Here is a 20,199-nt window from a genome sequence, read left to right as displayed (position 1 = left end):
CTGCAGGTCACCTTTCTCCTTAAATTCCCTCCGCAGTTGTTTCTTTTTTTGCAGCTGAAGCTTAATGGTGTTATTCATCCATTTAACCCCTACTTGATTTACTATCCCGACTCTAGGTATACAGTCAGCCATTACCTCCTTCAAACGCTCCTTTACCACTTCCCATACACTATCAACCTCCAGCCCTTGCAGTTGTACATGCCATGGCACTGAACCAAGCAATCTCCTAAGCTTGTTATACTTACCAGCCCGGTAATTCCACACGTACCCTTTCTTAATTGAAAATTCCACACATTTAGCCACCTCCCAGGTCAAGACATTATGATCACTCTCACCAATTGGTGGCAACATGGTCATATTCATTACAGTCAAATTCTCAGATGCAATTACTAGGTCAAGCTCTCGAACCCTTAGTATATTCCATTACATGCTGTCTCAGGTAGTTATCCCTTAATAATTGCATAAAATCCATTTCCTTCCTCACATGTGTCCTTTCCTCCTTCCAATCAATGTTACCATAGTTGAAATCTCCCATAATAATTATCCTCCTTCCACTCATTGCGTCTATTTGTCTATGCATACTATCTTCATCATTTATTCCATCACCTGGTCTATAGCAACACCGAACTGTATATTTTATTCCACTAGTCTCAATCTCACACCAAATAGCCTCAAATGTGCTCTCTTCACTATCCTGCAGTTCAACTTTAATTCTCCTTGGCTGTAGTTCATCAGCTATCATCAATAACACTCCTCTCCCCATTTTATTCTCTCTGTCCTTCCTAAACACACTATACCCTTCACATTCTATCCCACTAGCTATATCTTAAAAGAGGTAAACCGTGAGTAGACATTTATTTATTGTGTACCACTAGCTATATCATCTTCTGTCAGCCATGTCTCACTAATGCCAATAACCTGTGGGCAGGAAGAGCCAACCAAGGCCAAACATTCTTCCTTCTTGTTCCTGATACTCCTGACATGAAGTGCAGAAGCCTCTTAGTCCCACCCCTATCTTGTTGCCTTATAACTATCCCATTCTGATTTGTTGTCCTTCGTACCAGCTCAGGCATATTATACACATTCTTACACTCAACTTCCTCCCTGATATCCACATATCCACCTCCTTCCCCCCCCCCCCCCCCCCAATGGCTCTATTTTCCCTGATTCTGCACATCCACTTTCACTTCATTCAGCAACACTTTTTCCAGTCTCAGCACACCAAATCCATTCAGATGCAAACCATCCATCTTATATAAGTCCTTTCACCCATCAAACTCACTCCATAAGTCCACAAACTCCCACTACTCCTCCTGCATAACCTGCGCATAGCATCATTTGCAATTATGGCCCTCCTTCTCAACTCTTCTCTATCATACAGCGGCAACAGATTTGGGATTAAATTAATCCCAAATTCATGGCGATTAATAACTTCGGTACTATTTACAGTTGACTCTGTCACCTGTCTACCTAGCAAATCCCGTTTCCCAGTTTTTTGACCATTTACTCTATCCTTTATCAATAAATATTCTAAATGCCAAGCACCCAATCCATTTAAGTGCAAACCATCTATCTTAAAATACTCCTTCCTTTTATCAAACTCATCCTAGACATTCATAAAATGAATATTCAGTTTCATTTCATTGCAGAAGCTTTTACACAATCTTGACATCATTCCATTTACTATAATTGCTCTTCTGTTTAATTCATCACTATCAAATCTTGGTAGCACACTTATGATCTTTCCACTCTCACTCTTTGCATTCATTGCTATCATTAAATCCTTCAGATCCTGTCTCACAGAAAATCTTTTGCTACCTAGATCATTCGTCCCTACAACTGCAATAATCTCACTTGCTCTATCTTTCTGCAATTTCACAGCCTCAGTTATATCCTTAATTTTTGACCCAGGATAACATGCTTTAATTACTCTATCATCCTTCACACCCTTAATTATAGAATCCCCATACAGCACAATATCTTTTCTGCTCCTTTTTAACTTGATAACCTTTACCCCCACTGATGCTTGTTTTTGTCCCTGATCATTTCCCACATTCTTTTGTATAGTGCAGAAATACATACACAGAGAAATACATGAGAAATACATATCACTCAGCAATCTCTGTGTATGTATTTCTGCACTATTTATTCCATGCACACACTCATTTAATCCGTTACTAAATAATCTGTCATTCTCATTCCATGTCATTCTTAATCCCCCCATACTTTCTAGTCCATAAAAAACATTAGAACATATTGGAATGCTGAAATATAGGCTATACAATTTGGTCAGATCAAAATTATAAAATATATTACAGTCATTTAAAAATATCAGTTCCTTTGTCTCAGGAGAACTTGCATAACACAGTTTACTCTACATGCTTCTATCAGTTACATTGGGATATGGCTGTATAAAAAAGGAATGTTTCCTATGAGACTAATGGCACTTAACTGTGAAGTCTTGATGATCACTTAAACTTGGAACATTAGCCAAACCAGATGTATCATCATATATTACACTAAAACTTCGGTGTTTATATGAGTCAAGTAATGCAGGCAAAACAGTTGATACGTTAGAAGATGTGAAATGGACTGCATTATCTTTCATTTCTACCTTGACATCAGATTCAAGAAATGATACCATACACACAGAAGATCATAAAGATGTTAAGTAATCTGGATTGACATTCCTAGCAACTATGGAAGAAATGGTTGACTCAGATGACATATCAAAACTAGAAAATAAAGGATTGATGTCATCACTACCCAAGATTTTGATTGGCAGTTGAGAATTAACTGTAGCATCAGAAACTGAATTGGACAATACACTGGTATGCACACATTCGTCTGAATTGATGAAAGGATTGTTGTCATCACTACCCAAGAATTTGATTGGTAGGTGAGAATTAGCTGAAGAATCAGAAACTGAATGGGACAATACACTGGTATGCACACATTCATCTGAATTGATGAAATGATTGTTGTCATCACTACCCAGGATTTTGATTGGTAGGTGAGAATTAGCTGAAGAATCAGAAACTGATAGGGACAATACACTGGTATATAGACCTTCACCTGACAGTTGGCATTCAGATCAGGGCCACTTGAATGTTTATTTAGATGACCATACTCATTTGGCAAGTCTGACTCCTTATCCTTGAATGATACCAAGTCATCTATAACAGTGTCACTTGAGTTGTCAGATGTTGTTTTCAAATATTTACCCAGTTTAATTTTATTAAGTGGGATAGAAACCATCGTTTCAAGATGTTTAATCTCTGACAACGGCTGCCTTACATTACCTATATCAGACTTTTTGGCCATTTGACTCGTAATGTTCAGATCTAAGTCCATAGGATGTTTGATGATTTCCCTTGTTGACTCTTATTTATCTGTGTTTCCTTCTTTGAATGCTGTTTTCTTTGGGTTTCCTTCTTTGAATGCTGTTTTCTTTGGGACACAATATGACCATGCATGCTCGGTTTCTCTGCTTCTTGACGTTCATTACCTGAAGCTTCCTGCTGTGTGCCTTCCACAGAAGCATAGTGCTTATTAGCAACTTCCAAAAAATCCTTCATTTTTAGCAACTCTGCAGCTTTTAACAATGATGGAAGCATATCCTGTGAAATATTAATTTCTCCATGGTACATATATTGGACCATCAACCTTAAGTCATTAAAGTTTATATTCACTTAATGTCACAACAGGATGATTACTTGAGTTCTCTAAAAACATGCTGTATAGAAGAGAGCTGCTTGCAGATAGAACTACTCTGTGAGCCTTAAGAGTCATTCCCTCACACGATAATGTTACATCCACCAAACTTTCACTAGTTAATTTATCAAAATCACTTAATATATTATCTTTGTGATTGTGCTCTTTCAAGCAAATTTTCTGTGATCTTGTTATCATATTGAGTTCTGAACTAGCATTAAAATAATAAATTCATATTAGGATTCTTTATCCAGAGAATTTGGATTCTTTCAAGTACTATTCCCCTAACTACTTAAAAAAACTGCAGGAATTGCCAAAATGCTTCATCAAACACATCATGACACAGACAACATTAAACAATAAAAATACGTTGCTTCAAATAATCATCTCAGTATTATACACTTATAATCAATAGTTTTCAATTTAACACCAAGTACACATGCTCAGAGAATGACAAGATTAGGCTTAACAACTACCATGCGATCACAATAGCAATATTAGGTTTAATAACATCACTACCACAATAGTAACATTAGGCTTAATGGCTCATACAATCTTATGTCAAATACAAACCAATTATACCAAATAAAAATACCTCACACAAAAATATAAACACATACTTCAGAGAAACATTTAACTGAGAATCTACAAATACTGCCATAGGCACAATACACTGGTATATACACCTTCACCTCCATATACAACTCTGCAAGTTCATTATAATGCTTATATAAGGATTCCTCAACTATATTGATAAAATTCTGATAGCAGGTATATATAACATATGCACACACAGGTATGTCATCTATTTTGATATCAATTTTAAATGTTGCCTTTTTCCTGGTTATTGCCATGGTCTTCGTTTTCTTGGGATTAAAAAACAAACCATATTCTTTACTCATAACTCTTACTTTGTTGATTAGATTTTCTAGGTCTTTTTTATTTTCTGCCAATAGAACTGAGTATAAACAAAAATGGCTAGAACATTTAAATCGAATGGACAACAGCAGACTACCAAAAGTGTTATACAGATACAAAATAAGTAGAAAAAGAAGAATTGGAAGACCAACAAAGAGATGGCATGAGACTGGAACAGGCCACTTGGCCTAAAATCCATGTTAGGAAGAAGAAGCTAATAGAATTGTATTGTCAGCATATCTTAGATTGTTTTTGCTGTTTTCTCCTATTGATACTCCTTTTATGTTTTCAACTTCCTTGTATATTTCTTCAGTATACATCTCTTTGAATTGTAAATGTTCTTTAGACATCCTATTGTCAACTTTTATTGCTGCTGTTTGCTCTTGGTATAGATTTGTTAACAACCTTATATCTTTTCCATCCACTCTGATTTTATTGAGGCACTTGATCAGTTTCATATGGTTGATTGAATCAAAAGCTTTGGTGTAATCTACAAAGCATATATAAATGTCTCTTTTTTTCAAGATATCTTTCTATTGTTATTAGAGTGAAAATACAAAATCTTGTTCCATGTTTGTCTTTGAATCCAAATTGATATTCCCCTATTTCCCAATTGAATTTTCTTTTGTTTCTTTGCAGAACAATTTTTAGTAGTATTTTAGCAGCATGACTCATTATGCTAATTGTTCTATACTCTGAGCATTCTGTAGCATTGTGCTTTTTTCGAATGGGTATGAAGATAGTGTCTCAGGTCTTTTGGTAGATATCCTGCATTGTAAATTTGGTTGCATACCGTTGTCAAAGCATGTATGCCTATATTATTGAGACCTTTTAACATTTCTGTTGTGATTTCATTGCTTCCTGCTGTCTTGTCCTTTAATCACTTTATTCCATTATATACTTCACTACAAGAATATCACTGTCATCTAGGTTGTTTGTGTTAAGTTTTTCTTCTAGTATAGTTGCTCTGTGTATTCTTGACATCTTCCTAGTATTTCCTCCTTATTAATGATAGATTTACCATTTTGTCCTTTCTTTCATGTTTGTTTGCCATGTTTACCATTTTGTGATTTTAAGATATTACTTCCCATGCTTTTTCTTTCTTATATGTTAGTTCATTTATCTTATTGTATAAGTCTCTGTCTTTGTGTGTATTAGCCAGTTCTTCTATCTCTCTGAGATTTTCTGCATACCAGGCTTCCTTCGCTTTCCTGCATTCTTTTTTTACGAGTTTGTTCACTCTCTTATAATCTGGTATGTTCTTCAGTGTTCTCCTTTCTTCCATCGTATTGAGTATTTCCTTAGTCATCCATGGTTTCCTTTCAGTTCTAGATAATATATATTTTTTTTTACGTTTCGTGGGTGTTTGTTCTGAACACATCCCAGTTCTGTTGAACTGTTTCCTTTGTTACACTTATCTTACTAAGTATATTATTCACATTTTTATTGAATTCAGATGCAAATTCATCCTTTATACTGGCTTCTTTAAGAATACTAGTATCATATTTTGGACTTGACTCGCTCTTTTTTATGTTTTTTAATTTAAACTTGCTGCTACCACTATTGGATTGTGATCCAAGTTGATGTCTGCTCCTGGATATCTCTTGCTTATAAAAATTGTATAACGCAATTTTTGAATGTCACCATTCATTGCATTAGCAATACCTTGCCTTGATGCATTTTCAAACTCTTCTTCCTTGTTTTTATCTTGGGATGTAATGGTTGCAGGGGTCTTGCATTGTTCTTAACAATACGAGATGTCCCTTATCATGATGTTATCGATTTGGTTTTTGTTAGGTCTCCTGGACTCTTCCAGGTGTAAATTCTTCTTGGATGTTGTTTTAACACTGTGTTAATTATCACAAGCAATTTTCTTCATGAAACTGGATAAGTTTGTCTCCTCTGTCATTTTTGTGACCCAATCCATAATGTTCCATGCATCTTGAAGATTTTTTTTCTGATCCAACTTTGGCATTCATATCTCCCATTATTAGCAATACGTCATCTGATTTTGTGGTGGAAATTGTCTTGAACTTGCTTGTAAAATTCATTATTTTCATTCTCTTGGTGTTCTGTAGTAGTGGCATATACTTGAATTATGACTATCTTAAAAGGTTTGGCTGCAAGTTTCACCATTATTATTCTGTCATTAATGGGCCAGTAACCCAGCATACAGTTGTTGTTCCTCATCACTATTACTACACAATTTGGTCACCTGAATTGTATGGTTGTTGCTTTTGAATTTTTCAGCTTCTTTCCATCTTACTTCACTAAGTCCCATAATTTATATTCTAATATTTTCTGTTTCTTGGAGATGGTTGTCAAGTTTTTCCAGATTGTACGATGTTCTGACATTTCATGTTGCTATTCTTAAGATTTACTTCCACATCTTAGAAAGGCCTCATCTGTTAATATCCTCCCATTTGTGTGTGAGATAGCAACGTCATTTATTGCACTAGCAATACCTTGCCTTGATGCATTTTCAAACTCTTCTTCCCTGTTTTTATCTTGGGATGTAATGGTTGCAGGGGTCTTGTATTGTTCTTAAAAATACAAGATGTAATTGTTTATAATCAAAGTATTTTTTACTTATTTTTTTATTATTTTTTTTTATTAACTCTTAGCATCTTGAATGTGCAGTGTATCTTACTTTGTGTGTGTATATATATACACATTATTATTAATTAACATATGTTAATAATTAATATGCTGATTATTTAACATATATAATATATATATGTTAAATAATTTTTAACAGCACAGTTAAAAATTATTTAACAGCACAGTAATCTCTAAAATAAGCTTTATCATGGAAAAAAACTTTTTGCTTTCTTAATAAACATTCCAACCACATTATTTTTAAACATTTTGGAAGAATAAGTTCAGCACTATATTTAACATATAATCCTATAAATGAAAAGCATTGGTAATAAATGGCAACGCAGTGTAGCATGACCAGTTTTCAAGAACCAGTTTTCAATTAACTTGTGTTACTAGTTAATTGAAACTTGGTATCTTTACTTAGCATCTAGTTATTGTACAGAATATTTACTTTGTTTCTTGGTTCCTTGTGAGAATGAATTAAAATATTGCAGTCATCAAATTTGCAAGAGTAACCATCAAAATTGGTTGTTCAGTTTCATCTTGTTACCTTTAAAATCAGTACTGTTAATCGGTACTATAGGGTTTATAAATTAAGTAGGCGAAATGAAAATAAATGGAAATTTTTGAAAAATTTATAGTTATTCTTTTAAATAAAACTTTTCATTAGTTCTTCATGAGTCTTGATCAAATTTCTGATAAGTGCCTTTAAATGGGTGAGGGGGGGAGACAAAGGACTATAACATATTGTTGCTAGTTCTGTGTGATTTCTTTCCATTATTACTAACTTCCTGTTACTAATTTTTCTCTAAAGTAGTCATATATTATATTTCAGTCTCATAAAGTAATTTTAACTTCATCAATTCACATGGAAGATCTTGGTCATCCTCTCTGGTGTTTTTATTGCCATTATGGCATCATATAGCTGTTTTGCTAACCTTTCCTCTTTCATTCTGTTTAAGTAACCAACCAACTTAGATTATCTTTGCTCAGAAGTTCTTGAATACTAACAATGTTGAGTTCCTAATACCTTCTTTCATTGATGTCCTCTTTTCATTCTTCTTCTGCAGCTTCTCCCACTTAAGTGGGGTCACTGTTGATGATGAGTCTCCTCCACATCCTCCTGTCTTGGGCTGTCACCACATCCAAGTTCTTCATCCTCAAGTCCTCTTCTACCAGCTCCCTCCATCTCTTTTTTGGCTGCCCACACTTCCTCCTTCCTTGAACATCCATCTGCATGACCCTGCTTCTCACATATTCGTCCTCCCTCCACATCACATGACCAAACCATCTCAACCTTGCCTCCTGTATCTTCGCTCCTAAGTTCGTAACTTTCACTGTTCCCCTCACATAGTCATTTCTCAGAATCCTTTCTGGTCGCACCGCACATCCACCTAAGCATTCTCATCTCTGCTACTTCCATCCTGCCTGATGTTATTTTTACTCAGGGCCACAGTTTCTATAGCATACGTCATAGCTGGCCTCACTACTGTCCTATAGATTTTGCCTTTCAGATTGATCGGCACCCTCTTATCGCATAACACTCCAGCCATCTCTCTTTTCACTCTTCTAATTACTCAAAACTCATATCTGCCGTCTCTACTCTATGGAAAATTTTAAAATAAAATTAAAAAAAAAAAACTTTTAAATAAAACTTTTCATTGGTAATCTTCTTCATGAGTCTTGGTCAAATTTCTAATATGTAGCTTTAAAGGAGTGGGGGGAGGGAAAGGACTATAAGATACTGTGATAGTTCTGTGTGATTTGTTTCCCTTATTACTAACTTTCTGTTACTAATTTTTCTCTAAATTTAGCCTTATATGTCAGAATCCAATTCTCAGATCCATAAATTAAAATGAGTGAGAACACTGTCTTGTATACTGCTAGTTCACTGTTTTGACTAATTTGACTATATGCTACTGTCCGACCTCAGATATGAGACCCTAGTTTGGCAACATACCAAGAAGTGTCAGTTCATGTTGAAGGGGAGAAAGGAATAAAGCAATGTACAAATTCGTTACTAACATACTAAATCACATGCTTTATATGTAAGTTTCCAACTGTTGTATAAGCAAAATAGTTACTACTTTAAAAACTGGAATTTTCATAAAAGAAAAGCTAATTTTCCGACGTATAATAATAAACACTCATCCCACAAAATGCATTGATTACCGTATTATCAGAATGGATTCGCCTTCTTCTGACATGTGCAGAAGTGTTGAGGGGTTGAGCATCTGTGGTTGCACAGTATATAAATTTTTTCATTTGGCTCTTTACCATACCAGCTTTACTTATTCTTTACCAAGAACTGCTTGCTTCATGTCATGCATAGTTTACTCTCAGAAAGAAATCTGAAGTATCCTTAATGACCTGAACACGACACATCCACTCCTGATAGTATCCCACCTATTGTGTTAAAAATGTGTGCCTCAGAACAAACACCTATCATCTCTTTGATATATCTTCAATGGAAATTTTTGAAAAATTTATAGTTATTCTTTTAAATAAAACTTTTCATTAGTAATCTTCATGAGTCTTGATCAAATTTCTGATAAGTCCTGTTCAACTGATATCCACCCTACAGCATGGAAACAACTCATATCCAGCCTGTTCCAAAGAAAGGTGATAAAAATTAGCCAACAAACTACTCAAACGTCCAGTTGCTCTTACTTCTTTTCTCTCTAAAATAGTCATATAAGAGAAGGTCATCAACAACCAACTCCTGCACTAGGATCCATGCTGCTGGGTCATCTTAATCATTGACCCAGCAGCATGGATCTTGACACTCATGATCAGCAGCTGACCTTCTAGCTTTTACCCACTTTTGAACTCAAGCTATGGACAAATTTGGTGGTTGCTCTGAACATCTCAAAAGCATTTAATCAGGTTTGACAGAGAGCTCTTCTCAGTAGACTGCCATCCTATGGTCTATCTTTCACCCTTTGCAACTGGATTACAGCTTCTCACTGCTTAACAGTGCTAGATGCTATTGGTGGATGGTTTCCTCTCCCCAGATTTCCACACCAATGCAGGAATGCTCCCAGGGTTCTGTACTTTCACCCATTGTCTTCTTCCAATATATGACTTACTTCGAATCCCATCCATAGCTTTGCAGATGACAGTACACTCCATTTCTCATTTTGATTAACTTTTGTAGTGCTCGATTGTTAGACCATTAGGATTCACCATGACCATTGTCCTGAACTCCAGTCTCTTAGCTGCATTTCAGTAGAATAAAGACAACCTTTTACACTTCAATGCCCCCAAAACTCAGTCCTGTCCTTTTTTTTTTACAAAGAAAGATCTCACATCCCTTCCCTTAACTTTCAGTAATACCCAGATATCTAAAGACCTCTGACCTACATCTTCAATTTTTCCTGTCATAAGGACGTAGCTTTGTGACACAGCTGCTAACTCTATACAAATTCCAAATCTGACCAACCATGGAATATTGCTCACACATTTGGGGTGATGCACCAAAATCCTCTCTAAGATTGCTTCATGCTATCCAGAAGATGGCAGTCCACTTAATTAATGATCCCCCCCCCACACACACACACTTCAGTCCCTCTCAGATGTTCGTTTTCTGTCTTATGCCTGTTCTACAGATACTTTCATGAATAGAATGGATTCAAACCTAGGATTTTTCCAACCATTGGACTCCATCAAAAACCCAACTGAGCTCCGGAGGCTCTATCACAGAGTATCAAAAACTTTCTGTGACATTGACAGTGGAGTCATCATATGGAAGGGGTTAATTAAAAAAATACTAATGAGGACTTGTACTGAATTTATTTGGGAGTATAACATCTGCAATAAAGTAAGAACTGAATTTAATATCTCCAATTTTGATATCAGGTTTAATGCCAGTTGCCTTCACAATATGATCCATATAAATGAATAAGAGTGGAGATAGTGTACACTTTCTTGTCTTATGCCTTGTTTTACATCAATCTCCATATATCTGCTATTTCAGTTCTAACTGCTGACTTGCAACTTAAATATATGTACTGTGCATTGCTCCAAGTAATGTCAGATTTATTCCATATAACTACAGCATTTTGTAAACTTTTTTTCGGTGGGAGAGTATCTCATATTCTTTGTTCAGATCTACAAAACTTCAATACTAATCCTTGTTATGCTTTAGGGGTGCTTAAGGGTCAAAGCTGTATAACTGAGAGGAGACCTCCACATAGCCTTTAAAGGAATGCAGAGAACCGACCAGGACTTCTGACCTAATTTCCAATCCTCACCTTCTCGTGGTGCACCCTGTGGGGTATCTACCTGGATACTGAACGAACAAGGATGGGCTGGCACTTTGGGATTTAGCCGACCAAATTGTATTCTTATTGGTTAAACCAAAATAAAAAATGATGGTACAACATGACAAAATTTCATGCTGGCTGGGGCGTCGCCCGGTTAAACAAGGCCCCCGTTGTTTTTTGTCATAATTATAATCTCAACAGATAACAGATTAATTTGGAAGAAAATTGCCATTAGGAAGTTAGTAATGATATGAACATTATTTAAATTAAGGGGATATTAAATTAAATCCCACATTGTTTTAAAACCGAATAAGAAACTCAAAGATTGGAATCAGAGAGTTTCATGCCAAATATAGTATAATAAACTATAAAAGTATCGGCGATTACTAGCATGAGCTAATGCAAGTAGTCCTAGGACTACTTGCATTAAATAATGTTTATATCACCGAAATGAAGCCTGTTGGCTCTTTATATTTAAGTAAATGATATGAACGTTTCATATAGTTCTGTTATAATATACTGTGCTTGGGAATTTAGTGATGTATTGCTTTATATTTCCAGTTATATTTTCTCTAGAATATGACAGAAAAACGGTGACAGAAAGAGAAATGTTTGTCACTGTTTTTCTTTTGTCTTTCAAAGTAATTACTCTGGACATCCAAAATATCATTATCTTGATTTCTTATGTCTTTCTCTTCTTGCATTCCATTTATACTCTTTCCCCCATTAAGTGTAAGTTTTTTTCAATAGTATTCAGGACATTTTGCCACTTTTTTATATTATGTTTAGATACTGGTTGGCTGAGTGGTTAGCATATCTGCTCTCCAGCCGAACGGCTGCGGGTTCAAATCTTGCCACAAGCATGGATGTTTATGATTGTCTGTGGAAATATTAGTGGTGATGGGCGGTAGATGACATTGGTGTTAGTTGTGGTTAGTTGTAGTTGGTGGATATGACTGGTGGAGACAGAGAGTTGTAGAGTAAATGCCCTCCCTTGATGAGTCTTTGTACTCCCTGGAGGTGTCACGTAATAATAATAATACTTTTACAAATCATAGTTTAGCTTTCTTGCTTTTTCTTTGTATTCTCTCAAGGCATATGCTGACCTTGAGAGAATACAGAAACGTTTGATATGCTTTTTAATGTTCCACCTCCACCTCCCATGATCTTCTAGTTTTTCTGTCCTGGTAAACAACTTCACTTTCAGTAAGGAAATACTGTGAGTAGACATATGACTTACTATTATAAAACGGAATTAACGCATGTAAAATATTCTTTTTCAGTAGAATTCTCACATGAGTATCACAGGCATCATCAGTACAAAGGCTAATTAAACAATAACTGATATATTCACAAAGTGCCACCTAAGTAGCTAAAGTTAAATTTCCTAAATTTATTTTGAAACAAAAGCAAAAAAAAATATTTGTGTGTGTGTGTGTGTGTGTATATATATATATATATATATATATATATATATATATATATATATATATATACAATTACAAAGTTAGGAAAGATTTGCTGATTTATAGAATACTCTAGGGCCCACTCCTTTTGTTCTTCAGAAGAACTATTACAAAAAGAATTACAGTATATTAATTCCTCCTCCTTATCCAATGGTTATAAGAATTCCTTCATAAAAAGAGCGTTGTGTAATCGTGTTTCAGCATCCTCTTCTACTACAGAAGAAATAACACGTATACCTATCCCCTATGTGCAAGGCGTTAATGAACACATAGCTAAAGTGTTAAAAAACACTAAATATTAGTGTTGCCTTTCGACCCATCAGAAAAATCTCTACATTCCTCACGCCTCCAAAGGACAAGCTTCCACATCTCCGCTATCCAAGTGCCTACCAGATTCCCTGCTCTTGTGGGTTATATTTCGGACAAACAAGATCATCTGCTCTTATCTGGTTAGAAGAAGTCATATATTCAGTACTTTGAACCTGAACAGTCTGGACTTGCAGAGCATGCCATTAGCACTAGACATAGAGTTCATTGGAAAAAGAACACAAAAGTCGGTTCCTCATGGAACGGCTTTACAAAGAAACATGTGAAGCATTACTTCACTCCCCTAACCTAAACAGATTCAATGGTCTACATCTTTCCCCTTTATGGGAGATAGTACTCTATAAATCAGCAAATCTTTCCTAACTTTGTAATTGTATACACACACACACACACACACACACATATATATATATATATTATATTATATTATATATATTTTTTTTCAAGATAAATTTAGGAAATTTAACTTTAGCTACTTAGGTGGTTCTTTGTGAATATATCAGTTATTGTTTAATTAGCCTTTGTACTTGTACTGATGACGCCTGTGATACTCAGCGAAAATTATACAAATAAAGAATATTTTACATGAATTAATTCTGTTATTATAATAGTAAGTAAAACAACTTCACTGTATGCATCGTTGGATGAATCAATCAATACTCCTTTCTTTTGAGTTTTCCACTGATTCTCCAAAGTTTGGTTCTTGTTTTCTAAGTCATTTTTTTCCCAATAATATTTGTTTTTTTGAGTCTACAGCTCGCATTTGAAGGCTGATTGACTTTGAATTCTTTTAAAACTTTCTTACATATTCTTTTTTTTTTTTTCAGTATGATATTCACTTTTAATCCTGTTCTAAACTTAAATGGTGAAGATAATTTCCTATATTAAATTCTCTCTATGTACGCTTGTATCCTGAACTTTTGGAAAGATATGACTAACAACAAAAACATACTCAATTAGAGTTTTCGTATTTATTGTCTTCTCTCCATGTGAATTTCTGCACATCTTTATATGCTGGAACATGGTTGTTAATTTCTTGCTCTTCTGTTTTAGACCAGAAAGTAGGAGCAGATTTTCCTTTTTCTTTGTCTGATTATTCAAAATCCTTCACTTCTTTCTTAGTAGAACCTTCTGTGGGACTATAAGCACAAATAAGTCTCAATGGGCTATTCTCCATTTTGAAGTTTTCCTACATCACCCTATTTGAAATAACCTGTTAGTGTTGAATTTTATAGCTACTCCTGAAGCATTGTTAATGATGAATATTTTGATATTAATGTATTTGCTGCATGATTTTACCAGTCATAGGGTTAACCTTGTAAGTATTAGGCGTAGATGCAAAGTTATATCTACCCTGTTATAATAACAACCTGGTCTCAATCCTGTCATAGATAGTAAGACTTTTCAAGGTTTGTCTAGAAGAGTCTAAGTTAGCTTATCTCTGATTGAAGTGAATGGATCTTCTTTTGGAAACTAAAGCTTTCTTTTATAGAGGGAAATTTATCCAACCTGTAGATAAGCACAATGAATAAAAATATATTAAATTTTAAGGGTATTTTTTTAAGCATTAAATTTTTAAACTTTATCAAATTCAGAAAAAAAAAAATCTGCAAGAAAATGTAAAGATTGATAGCATTCACTTTTGTTGCTTAATTCTATTTTTTTTTTACAATATTTATTTATTTTATCAATGATTATTATAGATATTTACTAGAAGATCAATTGAAAGGACCTTCAGGTGTAGAAGGATATGTTTCTGCTCTTAAAATGGGATGCCGCTGCATAAAAGGTTAGTGCTACGATCATGATGAGATTTCTTTTATTTTATATACTGTTGTAAGAAATTACCTTTCTTGGTCATAGTTGATTTTTAATTTTGGAACTTTGGCACTTTATTCATTTCATTTATGATGTGAACAGAGCCAAATTCATCATCATCATCATCAAATTGCTGACATGTACCCTCAAGGGTTACATGCCAGCAATTTGGTTGCAACTCATATCCTGTATCTTGCAACCTAATAGTTGCAAGATACAGGATATGATAGTACTACATGAAAAACTTACATTACCACTAACTTCCTATCTATAGTTTTCCTCCAAATCAATCTGTTATCTGTCAAGACTCCAACATTATTAGATCTTATATTTCTGTCTTCTAAGAGACCCAAATTAATATCCTAATATTTTATTCTCTATTTTGTTGATGTAGGATTAATATGGATTACTGGTGCCTCTTTCAGTTAATTTGAATATTTTTAGCATTACAGTAAGAATTCTAAGAATTGGCATCAAGGTGCTATGGTGTGCTATGTACTCAGTAGTAGACTCATTAAGTAAAGATAAGTTTGAGAAATATATGTGCTTGCAACATGCAATACTTTGTATGTTAGAAGATAAGAACAAGAAACAATAAGAATACTGATGAGAAAGACAGACATGAAAAAAGTACCCAATGCAAATTAACATCACTAACTCAGGTCAGTAGTTAAGAGCACCTCAGTTTTTCTTAAAACTATATAACTATTTTACACTTAGTGGCCATTTATTAGGACCAGCATTTAATAATGAGTGGGATCCCCTTTTGCCTTAAGAATGGCCTGTATTCTCTGTGGATTGATTCAACTAAGTGTGTAAAATGTTTCTCTGGGATATTTGTCTATACTGTCACAATAGCATTACCTAGTTATTGCAGATTGGATGGTGGCATGGTATTGCTGCAAACTGCTTGTTCCATCTCAATCCAGAGATGCTTTATTGAATTGAGGTCTAGCGAGTGAGCTGACCACCAAAATATAGGAAACTCACTTTCATGTTCCTTGAACCACTTCAATATGCTATTGTGCTTTGTGACATGGCATATTGTTATGCTAGAAATATTCATTTGACAATGGGTGAACTTCAGCCATGAATGGGTGAACACGATCAGTGGTAATTTTAAGATAGACTGTGGCATTCAGATGGTAGTCAACTTGTATCAGGGGACTTAATGTGTGCCAAGAAAACATTCCCAAACCATTACACCTGCCACAGCCTGAGCTGTTGCTACTTGGCAGGAAGGATCCATGGCTTCATGTTGTTGCTGCTATATTCTGATACTGATACAGTATACAAAGTGACACTTGTCAGACCATGCAATATTTTTCCATTTGACAGCTGTCCAGCATTGGTGATCACGTGCCCACTGAAGCCACGTCTTATTTCTTGACTGTTCTTGACTGACAGCATTGGAACCAGGGATAGTCATCTGCTGTATGGTAGAGTCTAGAAAGAAGGGAATATTCAGAATAAGTGTTGAGGTTTAAGTGGAGCTTTACAGAGAGAGACAGAAGAAAAAAAGTTCCTAGAGTAGATGGGATAGAGGAACGGCCTGTCAGAGAGAAGAGTACACCAAGATATCGCCGTTCCTGCAGAACTGAGATAGAATGCATGACACACACAGGGAAAACTCTTAACCTTCAAGCACCTTTGTAGCGCAATTGGAAGAACGACGGTACGTTGCGCCCTTTGATTGGAAAAGGTCTAAGTTCGATTCTCGTCATGATGGGAGGAATCTTTATATGGACTTTTTCAATCAAAAGTGAATTAGCCAATCTCATATGGAGGTAGCAGGGTTTTTCTTCCTGCATACAGACAAATCGGCCCTTCAGAACACACTCAATTTGCAGACAAAAAATACTAACTGTGGTGTGAGCAGTAGATGGCGCTGATGTTGTTGATTGGTGGTAGAGGTTCGGTGTAGTGGTGGAGACGGAGAGTTGTACAATAGGTGTCCTCCTACGATGAGTCTTCGGACTCCTTGGAGTTGTCATGAATAATAATAATAATTTCTTGCCTCCACCTGAGAGAACAAGAGAAAGCATACTTTGTCATGTTGATGTTTAAGGCTCAAACTTGAAAGAAGTCGACTGCTTGGTTGAGGAGTTCTTGCAAGCCTTCTCTAGTAGAGGCTGTGAGTATAACATTAGCAGCAAATGCCATACATTAGCAGTGGTTCTATCAAGAGCCAATATAGCTTGGATGAGGGTGAAGAAAGAGACTTATCAATGACACATCTGAAGAAAATAGGAGAGAGAGAGAGAGAGAGAGAGATCTCTTTGGTGTACACCCTAACTGTTGGATGAATGTTGATTTTGAGCCCAGGGTGATAGTAAGGGAATTTGCAGAGTAAATTTCTGATGTGCAAATGAGAAAAGCTTCTGGACAGCCTGCAATAGACAGAGCTTGAAGGGAGATACTATCAAGGCCTTTTGCAGGTCCAGAGATGCCATAAAGAAAGGCTGAAGTTGGCATCAGGATTCAGAGAGAAGAGAATGAAGATATTCTCAGTACAGCCATCCACAGGGATGAAGGCTTTCTGCCTAAAATCATGTGTATGATTGCAGACGTTTGGCTTACACTTTATGAAAGAGATGTAAGAAAACAGGAGCAAATGTAATTGTATAGTAGTCAGAGGATACAGATGCATCTTCCTTCTTTGGGAAGAACACTGTTCTTGACTGGCAAAGATATGATGGTAGACATTCACATCTTCCATGCCATACTGGGATTCAGACTCACAGCCTGTTAGTTGGAGAGTAGAGATGCTATCCACTTGAACATACTGCTAGCAAAATTTGTTGCTAACCAATCAGGCTGACAAAATTCCTTGCTATATACAAGGTGACTTGAACCATTTCAAAAATTATACAAAACCTATGTGGTAATTAGAAATTAACTAAACTTCAGTGAACATTGTGTTTTCCAATGTGTCCCCTTTGTAACTCTGCACACATTAGTGATCACCTCTTTCTCTCTTACTAAATTTCTGCATTTTGTATTGTTTCTTTAAATTTTTGAATATAAAAGCCAGGTAGTGTATTTAGAAATGTTTTGATCTTATTTAGGATATGTGATCACATCTTATTGATAAACACCATCTAGTTTCTCTTGTAGAAGTTGAGACTTAAATCATGAGTATGCTGTAGTTAATTTTGTTTTTTTGTTTTTTCAGGAAAGAAGGGCCATATGCCACTGCAACAGAGGTCATAGCACAGAGTATGTAAATAAGAGATGAGAATTTAAAGGGGAATGGTGGTAGGAAATATTAGTAAACATCTGATAGGAAAGCATTCGGTGAATGTTTCCTTACCAGTAAGAACTGTTTCATTGATACACATCAGTACAGATGTTCAGATTGAAAGAATGAAAGCAATATTCCAATTAGGTACATAAGTTGCAAAGATTATTTTGCTTGACATTTTTATAATGTCAAGCAAAATATAATGCCGGCCTGGTTGGCTGAGTGGTTAGCGTATCCGCTCTCCAGCCAAAAGGCTGCGGGTTCAAATCCCGCTGTGGGCATGGATGTTTGTGATTGTCTGTGAAAATAATAGTGGTGATGGCGGCCAGTAGATGGTGTTGGTGTAGATGAGGCGGCTTGTGGATGAGGTTGAGTGGTGGAGATGGCGATTTGTAGAGTAGGTGCCCTCCCTTGATGAGCCTTTGGACTCCCTGGAAATGTCACGTAATAATAATAATGCAAGGAAATACATAGCTGAGTTTGGCTGTGTTTGTTTGCTCTGTGGGAGGGGAAAAAAAAACTACATTGTCATCTGAATTTCCTGGAGGGCTTATATCATACACAGCATACTTAGATGGGATACTAGTGAGAAAGATATATGTTCTCCGGGTAATTCAGAGTTCTCAGAATTTCTATCTGCTGCATCAGTGCAGTTGGAAACTGACATGGTACAACAGATTGAAAATACACAGATGCCACCTTTGAGACAGAAGAATTAGTGTTTAATGTGGAAAAAGATGAGTAGTAAGCAATAAACAGTGAAGTTGGAACTAAGGCCACATATATTTCTGTAATGATTCTGTGGAAGACTAGGATTTTTGTCTTTTATACACATGTAATCATTTCTCTTTGCATGACTTTTCATGGGTGTTTGAATCAAAATTTGGAGGAGTGTGGAAACAGAAATGAATGCTTTACTGAACTCTTTACAAATGGTTAATTTCACCCAACTCCTCTGGAAACTCTAGGCTCATCATCCCCCCCCACACACACATTTCTTGCATTCCCTCCTAGTACATGGAGAAGAATAGTGGTAATAAGATCATTCACCATCTAGTCTGGAATAAAGCATTACCATTAGTTTTGTTTCAGTATATTATCTAAGGCTGGTCTTTAAAATAATTGTTTTATAGCTGTACACTCAACCATAAGAAATATTGGGTTTAATCATGACATCTGACATAATTCTGAAGATCACTCATAATGTGTGTTAGAAGAAATCGGGAAAAAATAATCCAGCCTTTTGCCTCTGAGTCCAAACTATTTTTAGCTACTTCCAGCTTCCATTAAATAAATAGTGACATTATGTTAGGCATTGAAGCCCATCTACTCCTTTATGGTGCCTAATTTTACAGATGCAATAGCAACTTTGCCATTTCATCTGAGAAATATGGAATCCATACCTTGACTTGTCTCTATTACTTTTTTCTGAAGTATACTTGCAGTCTCATAATTCAATGTTTTAGAATTAGGGATATATCCAGGGCTACCAGTGCAAGGTGAAGAGGATTTGGTTGTTGCAAACTGACTGGATTTTACTGAAGTTAAGCATATTCTACATGCTTTGGTTTGAATATCACATCCATTAGTATTTTAGACTTCTGAGGTTTATCCCTCAAGCAATGCAGCCATGCAGTTTATATTAACAAAAAAGTTATGTTCAGTCATCTTGTAAGGATTTTCAAATATTGTCTGTTCATCATCTTGAGGTGAAATTTACCTTATCACTTAAATTTTGGATACTTGAGCATCTACACCAAGTAATCAGGCCATGCTAAAGTTTATCAACATAACAAAAGTTATGTTAACCCATCATCATCATCATCATCATCATCAAATTCCTGCC

The 20,199-nt window shown here is 35.6% G+C and overlaps 1 protein-coding gene across 1 annotated transcript in view; it reads left to right on the top strand.

Moving 5' to 3' along the window:
- The window catches only part of LOC150092609 (inactive phospholipase C-like protein 1), a 571,653-nt gene that overhangs the window by 160,375 nt on the left and 391,079 nt on the right, over positions 1–20,199 (top strand). The window contains exon 10 of the mRNA XM_090414457.1: positions 14,995–15,080. Within this exon, the coding sequence (XP_090270583.1) occupies positions 14,995–15,080 (86 nt within the window). The remainder of the gene's footprint in view (positions 1–14,994; positions 15,081–20,199) is intronic.

The sequence above is a fragment of the Typopeltis vanoorti genome, chromosome 25, assembly GCF_054136105.1.
Source record: "Typopeltis vanoorti isolate ZY-2024b chromosome 25, IOZ_Tvanoo_1.0, whole genome shotgun sequence".
NCBI lineage: Eukaryota > Metazoa > Arthropoda > Arachnida > Uropygi > Thelyphonidae > Typopeltis > Typopeltis vanoorti.
The sequence above is the reverse complement of the archived record's forward strand: the minus strand, read 5'-3'. Positions and strand labels throughout refer to the sequence as shown.